The sequence below is a fragment of the Scomber scombrus genome, chromosome 19 (assembly GCF_963691925.1).
Source record: "Scomber scombrus chromosome 19, fScoSco1.1, whole genome shotgun sequence".
Lineage (NCBI taxonomy): Eukaryota > Metazoa > Chordata > Actinopteri > Scombriformes > Scombridae > Scomber > Scomber scombrus.
The window spans coordinates 9,284,886-9,295,973 of NC_084988.1; the positions used below are offsets into that span (position 1 = coordinate 9,284,886).

Below are 11,088 nucleotides of genomic sequence, written 5' to 3' on the forward strand. Positions count from 1 at the left end.
AGTACAAATAACTGAAATTCTTCACTAAAATTATTCAGAATCTCAGAGAAGAGTCGGAAATATTTCTTGTTTCTATGCTCATGTTGATTCATTTATTAATTAAGGTCAGTCAGTTATGTATAAAACATTCATATTTCAGATGCATTTGGATAATGTATATATTCATAGATTGTAAACTGCACTGTACAGTGTATTTCTAACTCATAGATCCTATTTTTCAGGCATTTTGATGGCTTTTAGCTCATTGTTTTGTTTTCAAAGCCCACACTCGTTCACACTCTTTAGTTCACTCTCGCCGCTTTCATTAGCGCCCACTCCAGACTCAGCAGGCAGCAGCTTTCATCAAAAAGATCTGATAAACCAACTGTGAGCTACACACCCCGTATCAAACAGCACACCGGCAAACTTAGCAACTAGCTGGTGAAGCTAAAAGTGCAGATACTTCCCTCAATGGTGACCAAAACAATGCCAAAAGGACCAAGTATCCAGAAAAACAATGTCAGATAAACTCTAGTGCTCCTTTAAAATATGACACATACTATCTGAAGGCAACTGTTACAACTTTATGAGGCGATAATATTTCAGTATTGTGCTTACATTTTCGTGCACTGCCTTCAAGTGGCCGAAAAGTCCATTAGTGCATGTTTAACTTAACTTTGTCCCACAGTGGCTGATTTTAAAAATACACTTCTCTGAGTTTCTGGAAAGCAGACGTTTTAAAGATGGGAGGTTTTTCATCTAAGAAAGAGCGAAAGAAGAGTTTAGAACAGAGTTTAGATTTACTGGTGGGGTCTAAAAGTTGCATAGAAGCACTTTTTCAGTCGCAGTAATATAAATATAAAATATTCATACCCTAAGAGAAAAATCCAGGGTGGGACTGTTGCTAAAGCTCACATCTCTTTATGTGTGTCTAACTACCAGTAACCATTTTTAACAGCTTTCAAATCTCTGGACAAAACTGGTGCAAGAGTCAAACGACACTGTACAATCCATATTCAGTGGAGAAGATCAATTATCTTGATAGATCATGAAAACATTTATATACATTCAGCTTTGATGGATATGAAAGGTGTGTCCTTTCTTTGCATTATGACCCTCCAACAGGAAAAAAAAGAAAAGAAAAAAGATTTCTTTAATAAAGATGGCATAACTTATTCACAAATCCCAAATTAACTGAAAACAGATTATCAAAGATTTTTATTTAGACCCGTACCTGTGTCCTGTTTTCTGTGTTTTCCATTTGTGTTGTGTTAGCAGGTGCGAAACACAGCGAGGCACCAGTGTCACTGAATGTGTGAGACTGAATCAAAGTTTATAAATTGGACCTCTACAGTCTGCTCAAACCTAATGAAAATGCCCGAATCTAAAAATTGCTCTCACTCCTCTACCTCACGAAAAACGCAGATTCATTCCTCGGGTAAAAACACACACACACACACACATTTGAGCAGGCCTGAGCCGACGTGTGCAAAGATAAGAAGAAGAGAATCTTCTGCTTGACTGCACAGACAGAAACACACATCTCTCTTTTTCTCTCTCTCACACACACACACATTTTCATTCACTAACTGACAGTGCTGCAGCTGCAAAAACTTCAGACACGATGATGCGTGTGTGTGTGTGTGTCTGTGTGTGTGTGTGTGTGTGTGTGTGTGTGTGTGTGTGTGTGTGTGTGTGTGTGTGTGTGTGTGTGTGTGTGTGTGTGTGTGTGTGTGTGTGTGTGTGTGTGTGTGTGTGTGTGTGTGTGTGTGTGTGTGTGTGTGTGGTTAGGAGAGCATCGCTGACAGTCACTTAGCCTGACAGGATATTTCAAGAGAAAAAACCTTGCACCCAAAATCTGTTGATCCTGTAAAAACCCTCATCGCCAAATAGCCGTGTGTCCACAGCATTCCTGTATCCGTGGCTTGATTAAAACCCTTTTTTTCCCCACAAGACACCATGGGACTGCTTTGTGGGTGTCTATTTAATCACGCTCTTGATCTGTTGAATGGCATTGTGTTTGATGTTGGTTAATGCGCTTCCTTTGTGCCGCTGCGTAAGTGGCTCTCTTGAGGGAAATTATGTGCATATTTTCGTTAAAGGTGACATTTCCTTGCTTGCGCTGTGAAATAAACGAGAGGAGAAAGCTGCGTTGCATCTATTTTCTGACTGAGAGGAGAAGAGGCCTGTTTGGTCTGTGCCAAAGCTATCTACTAATGGAGTTTGGCTGCACTGCCACAGATGCATTTATAGTATACCATTAATTCATTAAGGAACTGCAGTCCTCTCATTTCAAATAAAACGAGAGAAGAGGAGGGGGAAACGGAGAGAGACAGCTTGCATTTGGGAGGAGTGTCATTAATCTTGGAGGCTTGGTGTCAAGGACAAATGGCGAAGGAGCGGAAGTACAGTGCGTGTGTGTGTGTGTGTGTGTGTGTGTGTGTGTGTGTGTGTGTGTGTGTGTGTGTGTGTGTGTGTGTGTGTGTGTGTGTGTGTGTGTGTGTGTGTGTGTGTGTGTGTGTGTGTGTGTGTGTGTGTGTGCTTTCATGTGTATGCGTGTCACTGCGAGGTTGCACCTGTGTGTGCCGTTATAGCTGCTGACGGAGGGAGGGAGATGGCTAATTTTAGTTCAGGTGAAAGAAAAGGAGGGAGCGGAGGGGAGGTTTTGATGAGCAGGATCATTGTCATGTATCTGAATTCTCCATCCAATAAAACAACAGACACCGGGGCGGGATGACAGACTGACAGGGACCAGACAGACGACCCCATTGATCAAAACCGCAGTGGCCTTAGTTTATTGATCAAACAGCATGGAGACCTGGGGAGTGAGAGAGGGGGAGACAGGAAGAGGAACAGCAAGAGGGGATGCAGGGAGTAGGTCAAAGAAAACAGATAAAGATAAATTAAGATAAATGAACAGAGAAGGCAAACTAAGAGGAGTGAGTGAAAACAGTGTTTTTTGAGTATATAATCATCACAATATCAGCTTTAAAAAACACAACACTGGTTTTGATACATTCCAGCTCAATTTAAGCAGAGCGTACTTCATTTTTTAGAGGCTTCTTCTCTGAAAATAAACCAAAACAGAAAAATTGCAAGCTGAAGAACTAAAACTACGAGCTGGTGGACACTAAAACGCTCCTCGCGGCTGAGGAGAACTGCAGAGATTTGTGATAATTTTCTGTGTTTGTCTCTATGAGTGACCTCCTTCTTTCTTGATACAAAAATATTAATTGCAGAAGCTTTAATGTTATCATAAGCAACAGAAGTGACGGGCAACACTGTAAAAAATTAGATTGAAGTTGTGTACTGTAAGATAGGCATGTCTCAAAAGCTTAGTCTTGTTTGGCTCTTAAAAATACACCAGTGCACCGCTGGCGTACAACCGTGTCTTTGTGTGTTTGTATTGTCTCATTCCAACCTGACATAAAGCAAGCCCAAGCAGAAATTGCTTTGTTCAGCTCTGGCAGCTCAGACCGCGACTCTTCTTCACAGTGAGTGAGGGCTCGATTAAAGCCAAAGAGTTTGAGGCAATGCAGATGAGCAATGTGACCAACAGTGTTCTCTCACAAGGATGCTGCTCGTCAAGACTAACACTTTAACCCTCTTGGTTTTTTGCATATTTTGATTGACTGCACCGGATCACATTTCCACAGCCTTAAAAACTCTGTCAGTAATTCCTGCAAAGAGGAACACTTTGATCATCTTGAAGCTCAAAAGTTAAGCTTCAATCACGCTGGAAAATCATGTTTTTAGGCAACATTTAGAAAGATTCTTGACAGTGTCCTCCACTATTGCAAAAAATGCAGAGTGTATCATCACCCAGAGGCACCAGAGAGCCATTAAAGAGGATTTTCTGCTTTGCCGGACCAGAGTAAAACAGTTAAGAGTCTGCAGGCATATGAGCAGAAGACACAAGCATACCTGTAAATTAAACTGTTCAGCATGGATATAAAACACTTTTATATGTCACCCGGACTTACAGCTATAGATTGACCATAAAGCTCAAGAGGCACTACCCGAATCCCCATTTATTTTGAACTCCTTAACTGATATTATCTAGAACCAGGCAATGCAATTACAGGGGCCCTGCCATCAATAGTGGGTTCCAGCAGTGCAAGCATGACAGAAATCCACTTATTCCATCTAGTATTGATGTCAATTTACTGTTTCATTACAGCCAGAGCTTAGAGAGCTGAACATGATCACAACTGAAGGAGTATCTTATTATGGGACCTTAAAGCAAGTTTAAACCACAGGAGATAAATAATGCAACAGATACAATGCGTAATCATGAACAGACGCTTCGCAGACACACAGGCACTTACAAAGATAGCGATATATTATGTGTGAGGACGTTGTTCAGATGCATACTGTATGAGCTGCTGCAGGTAATATTGAGAGTGAGGATTTGTAGAAAGTCCTTCAGTGTGCAGTGAAGCTGCTGACTACTAAATAGGATTATTATAGCTTTGGTTTTCTTAGTTTTTCAGTGAATAGTATAGGATTTTCATGTTTTAGATTAGTTTTTTTTATTTATTTTTTTTTATTTTAATCTTCAAAATGTTTGACTGTGATCTTGTTTCAATTCCCCAAATTTCCAGAAGGAGTAGCATTTTAAAGATATGACACTAGATTTGCATTTTATACTACAAGCCATAAATAATACATGATTTCTGAATTACCTAACTGAGATAAATATAAGTTAAAGGAATAGTTCAAAATTTGGGGGGAAAACGCTTTTTTTTATTAGATACCACTCTTATGTTGTTGCAATGAGGTTTGCCAGGCAATCAGCAACTCTAAGAAGTCACTTTACCTGGCCAAGAAAAAGTCAAAAATGTTGGTTTTCATATGGATTAAACTAGCAGATTGTCTTTCGCATCTAGTTTTCATCTTTTTTTTTTTGAGTATAATAATAACAGCCTATCCTTACTACTTAAGAAACCAATTTACTCCATCAGAAATGCTTTCCCACACTGGTCCGACAATTTCTGTAACTTTTCAAAACCGGCAATCTAACATTCACACCCACTTCAAATAATGATTGATCAGGCGTGAAGAGGTGAAAAACTTGCTAATGTCTAGACTCTTTTTTTCCCTCCCTTCCTTTATTTCTTTTTGTTTGTACAACCGAGTACAACTCTATGAATGCCTTCCAGGAGAAACTGTCTGAAAATGTTTGCCACTAACCCCACATTAAAACCATTCTCACGTCTCTCCCTAAGACAACCAGCTTTCCTCTCGTTCTCAGAGTACGTTCACTCAGAGCAGCTATAAACACTTTTGCCTTCCAATGACACCTTGTACAAACTAGTTATTTTCAAGCAGAACTCAACCTTTACACTTACACTCCGTTTGGATCTATACCAAATTGAAACACAGCAGAGATGCAGTGTAGTGAATCAGTTTTAGTCAATATTTATTTGCACAGCCAGCAAAATATGATCTGTTGTTTGTTCGGGGGCTGACAAAGTCATACAGTGTTTTCAAGATAAGTATAGTGTGAAGGCACAATGTCATGCACACATGCAATTTAACGTAGTGTAATACAGTATTGCCTTTTTGGGGTATTTTTGCCTGTATTTGAAAGTTGAAAGTGAAAAGAGACAAGACACACGAGTAGCCTAGAGAGCCGCAGCCAAAATTTGCCAAATTTGACTGCATTATACTCTACAGGGGTTCATGTTATTGTGTCCACCCCCTGTAGGCCTTGAAGTTATTCTCCTAAAATACAAGGTTTGAAATGTTTTTGGGGTTGAAACTGAGATACTGTGACTCTGCGAACCGTATTGATTAGGGAAATGTCTGCGTCAGGTGAAACACTTGGAGCCTCACCAACCTCATCCCCTCTAATTTGTAATCTGGCTCATAGTCAGACCACGAGGGGAAGACAGAGTGCTTTTCCACTAGGCTGAGGTCGAGTCCCACCAGCGCTTCCCTTGCTGATCTTCCTTCTGCTTTGTATCTGCTGCCTCTACACAGTTAAAGAAACGCTGGGAGGGGGATGACAGCTCGTTTGCTAAAATATTATTTTCTCCCACTTTTCCAAAACCCCTCTTCCCCCCCCCCTACTTTCTCCCCATACTCCCATTCTGAAACATCATAGGTGTAAAACTGTCTTAAGCCTGAGGGTGGCAGAATGCCGGAGCAGAGCAACGACTATCGTGTGGTGGTGTTCGGGGCCGGGGGAGTGGGGAAAAGCTCCCTGGTCCTACGCTTTGTGAAGGGCACCTTCAGGGACACCTACATCCCCACAGTGGAGGACACCTACCGCCAGGTGATCAGCTGCGATAAGAGTGTGTGCACCCTGCAGATCACCGACACCACAGGGAGTCACCAGTTCCCGGCCATGCAACGCCTGTCCATCTCCAAAGGCCACGCCTTCATCCTGGTCTACTCCATCACAAGCAAACAGTCTCTGGAGGAGCTCAAACCCATTTACCAACAGGTGGGGAGTGCTGGTGTGATTATGTGTGTGTATTTGTGGATGGCTGGTTTGAGTATAGGTAAGTTTGTCATGTAAAGGGAGGATAGGGTCATAAGTGAATGTTTGGAGGTCTGCTGACTGGAGTGTTTTTGTATCTACAGTATGTGTGATATTTGATCTTTATGCTTCAGCTGAGTGAGGTTCATAAAGCATGTTAGCAAATTTAGACTTCAAGTTTACTCGTCATTTCAGCCATCCATCAGGCAAAAACATATAGCTCAATGAAATATTACTTCTCTCTGGACCATAAAAAACAGCAAACCATTAAAATTGTATAAGCACATCAAGAACCATTGTGGAATAAAATCACTGAGCGTGAATTAGAATAAAGCCGAAAGTGTCCTTGATCAAGACTTTCTGGCTGGAGGGATTCTTCTTTGTAGCTCACAGAGACCAGAATAATATTATCATTGATATGACAACGTTTATAACGGAGGTTACAGTCTCGAACTAATGTCCTTATCAACAAAAAACATGTATTAATGCTTCATAGATTGGTACAAATAATCATTTAAGAAGATTTTGGGTTGCCAGGTTGAGAGAATATCATTTTAATTGGTGAACATCTTCTCATTGTTTATGTCTTTGTCTCAACTGGACTTCTGAACACTTATAAAATCTGCTGAGCAGGAGGACCAAAGTACATTTAACAACAAACCAGAAAAACTGTTATTATTAAAAGGTCATAGATTTCTCACTCTATAATAAGTCATCATGTCTGTAGGAATAAATGTTAGTTAATTAAATTAAATAATTATCCAAGAATAATCCAATAAATTGTAAATATTAATAAGTTGTTATTAATCTTGATCTGGATGCTCTCTATCTTTCCCCCAGATGGTAAGTCAATCTGTTCATTGGAGGCCTCCCCCTTATGAATTAAAGCACTTGTTAAAGAGTCAAAGCAAAGTCATGAACACCAACCAAATAGATTTTTTACAACCTGACAACCAAAAGGTTCTTATTAAAGATGTTTTATTACTCATATATTCAGAATGAATAAGCAATTTATTATTAGAGCCACTGTTTACAACTTAAACCTATCATAAAAGTCTGGCTTTAGGAAGTGGCTCCATTACTAATATGCTCAATTTATATCTTCTATATGCAGCACAGTTAATACTGAGTGCAAAGTAAATGGATTACTTATCACTAATCTGTTGCTTAAAAAATCAACATATTTTCAGGTCACAGCAGTTTTGAGTTCATTTGGGGTTTTTTTGTGTGAAGCTTATCTCATAAATCTACATTTTCAGTTTGGTTTAATAATGTTTACCGACTTTGCAGCCAGAGCATGTCAACCTTATTGTTCTCCTCTTCTTCAGGTCCTCGCCATTAAGGGCAACGTTGAGGCAATCCCCATCATGCTTGTGGGCAACAAGAGTGACGAGACCCAGCGGGAGGTGGAGACCAAGGATGGGGAAGCTCAGGCCAATCAGTGGAAGTGCGCCTTCATGGAGACATCGGCCAAGACCAACCACAATGTAACCGAGCTCTTCCAGGAGCTCCTCAACCTGGACAAGAAGAGGAACATGAGCCTCAACATTGACGGCAAGCGCTCAGGGAAGCAGTCCCGCGCCGAGAGACTGAAGGGCAAATGCAGCGTGATGTAAAGCCAAAAGCAAGATAGGAGGAGAGGGGAGGTGCAGGCGAGAGAGAGAGATAGAGAGAGAAAGAGAGAAAGAGAGAGAGAGAGAGAGAGAGAGAGAGAGAGAGAGAGAGAGAGAGAGAGAGAGAGAGACAAAGAGAGAGAGAGAGAGAGAGAGAGAGAGAGAGAGAGAGAGAGAGAGAGAGAGAAGTTAAGAAGGAAGACGAGAGAAGAGAGACTAACTCAAAAAAATGTATCACTCAGAGCAAAATGTCTGGAAAGCAACGGGAATCTCATCATCCACATTCTCTTCCGTTTGGCTGGTGCATTCACAAAAACAAGTCGGAAGTTATTAAAAAAAAAAACCCCAACACAACATACAGGAAACATACAGGATTTGAGTTTGGAGCATACATCCATGCGCATTCTGCTAAAGGAGAGATGGCTGAGTGGGGAAAGAGAGTAGGGGGACTGAATATTGACAAGAAAGTGTGTCAAAGTTGATTTCCGTCGTGAGGAAATGGTGCAGTCGTGGACTTTTGCATCATCCAAGAGCTGCCAAACCTGACCGAGGAGCTCATCAAGACCTTGGACTGCAATAAAGACCATTGACGCTACAGCACTAACTGAAAAGGACCGAAGGTTACAGCAAAACATTTAGTATCCTCTCTCACTTCTATGCCCAGTCTCCCTCCCTCCCAGCTCAGCTCACACCATGACCCCCCCGCCCCCATCCACCTCCACATCCCAGCACCCTCATTCTTTACATACCCCCCTATTATAACAAATATAAAGAAACATTATGTATATGTAAGAGTTGAGAAAGTTAGTGACGCTCATTCATCCGGTAGAAACACTATTTTATGAGACTAAGGTGGTCCGTCATGCTAGCGAGCACAGGACTCGACAGGTTTGAGACTGCTAGCATGAACATGACATATTTAAAAAGGAAGTTTAAACATACCGACCCGGCCACATCCCAGAGCCACTCCTGAGGACTCTGATGTATATAAATATGGGATATTCAAATGTATTCCATTTAGTCTCTCCACAGATTCAACAAAAATAGGGTGAAGTCTCCAAGGCTTAGATTTGTGACTAGAGACACATTCGCCCATCTTCTCATCATAATCATTCCTCTTGAAATATATACAAAAAAGTCCCCTCTCTATCTTTACTAAGCTGTCATCATATTCATCTGTGAATCCTCAGCTGAAGTGGAGAAGCATCCAGCAGCAGGGTACGCACATACACTACTGATACGACGCAAAAATCCTTTTAAGACTCTCATGTAGTGTAGAATAACTGTGGATGAAAACGAACCGGACTCTCATCATGAAAACATGAAACAGAAATACAAGTCTGCCTTGTCTACGTGGATGATACACTTGGATAATCATTGCCAAGCTGGTAAGACAGAAAGTGAACTGGGAATGATTTTTGGGGTTTCTGAGGTCGAGAATGTTTTGCTTTGGCACTTTTCACGTGAAGGTTTCTTATGTTTTTTTGCCTTGTTTTTTCTTGTTTGTTTGCTTTATGATGCTCTTTAAATTCATGTAAAGTAAAAAAAAACAAAAAAACACTGCAAACAAAAAGCACACAGAGAAAACAAAGAAGATTTTTAAAAAAAGCAAGAGATGGATGTAAAATTTATTTATGCAGATTATTCATTGCGATCTGAATCAGTAATTCTGTTTCCTCTTTGGTTGGTTTGATCACATTACCTCTCATACATTATACTCATCCAGGCGTCGGTAAACAGGAAACAGAATGTGTCACTCACACAAACACACACACACACACACACACACACACACACACACAGCATGCAAACACATTAAATGCATTCATGCAAGTGTCAAAAAAAAGAAAGAAATCTGCTGCACACACACACACTTAGCTGTAACACTGAGTAACACTGTTGACTGATTACATGAAGACAAACTGGGCTCACCCGGCCTAAATGCCCTCACATTGCACTTTATATCATAAACACACACACACACACACACACACACACACACATACACACACACACACAACACACACACACACACGCACACACACAACTGTAATTTGCCATTTTTTTGCCTACATTATGTGTTAATTATCTCCACTTAACACTGAATATCCTCCTAGAGCCATTAAATAGCTCTATGTCCAAAGTGCATACACCCTTTTTGTTCACGCAGGAGCTCTGAATATTGTACACAGTGTACACAGGACAGCCAAAAGCACAATACTTTTTTACCGACATATCTATCTGTACATTTATTTTTTTGTGTGTGTATGTGTTGTTATTCTTTGTATTTTCGTTTTGTTTTTGTTCTTCTTCTTGTCTTCTTTGTGCAATTTTCATCTTAACATTCATTCACGCAGTCCTGAACATGGAGGAGCAAATCGCATCATGATCACAGGTAGCTCTCACTCTTGGGTCTCTAGATTTTAGGTGTACAACGTCAAATTTACGTGTGTTTTTTTAAACGGCACAATGAGGTTGTGGTTTCTGCTGAGCAACAGGGTATCACGATGTGAGCAGATGGCTGTGGTTACATGGGATCGTAGGTAGTAGAGTAGAGGACGACGCAAAAGAGGAGGGTCAGATTATTTGTGCCGTTTTTCTCCATCTCTCAGGCGGGTGGAGGATAATCTGCTCCTGTACTGTTAAACCTAAAGATGCAGAACGGATGACGCCCCCTTTTTTTTTAACCAAGTGTCTACAATATCTCTCTTGAGAAAAAAAAGGGAGGAAAAAAAGAAAAGAAAAAGCACAGCAACTGTTCTCCTTAGCGCTCTCTGTCTCCTTCTCTGTCTTTTATGTGTGCAGCAGAATCAACAACTGGGCACTTTAGGGTGACATTTTACTTGAAGACTTGCTTATTAATCAGTGACGCCTCATTTATGAGCGCAATGTAAAATGTCCCTCCTTTGCATTATTCATGCCTTCAGACCCACATATTTCAAATGTCTAGTTAGTGTAAATAAGCATATGGTAGTTCAAAGACATGTTTATAAGAGCTTCAAGTAAGAT

The 11,088-nt window shown here is 40.7% G+C and overlaps 1 protein-coding gene across 1 annotated transcript; it reads left to right on the forward strand.

Moving 5' to 3' along the window:
* The first annotated feature begins 6,121 nt into the window (after nucleotides 1-6,121).
* diras1b (DIRAS family, GTP-binding RAS-like 1b) lies at nucleotides 6,122-8,082 on the forward strand. The gene is made up of 2 exons (XM_062440577.1): nucleotides 6,122-6,430; nucleotides 7,795-8,082. The coding sequence occupies exons 1-2, from the start codon at nucleotides 6,122-6,124 to the stop codon at nucleotides 8,080-8,082; spliced, it is 597 nt and encodes a 198-aa protein (XP_062296561.1).
* The last annotated feature ends 3,006 nt before the right edge of the window (nucleotides 8,083-11,088 follow it).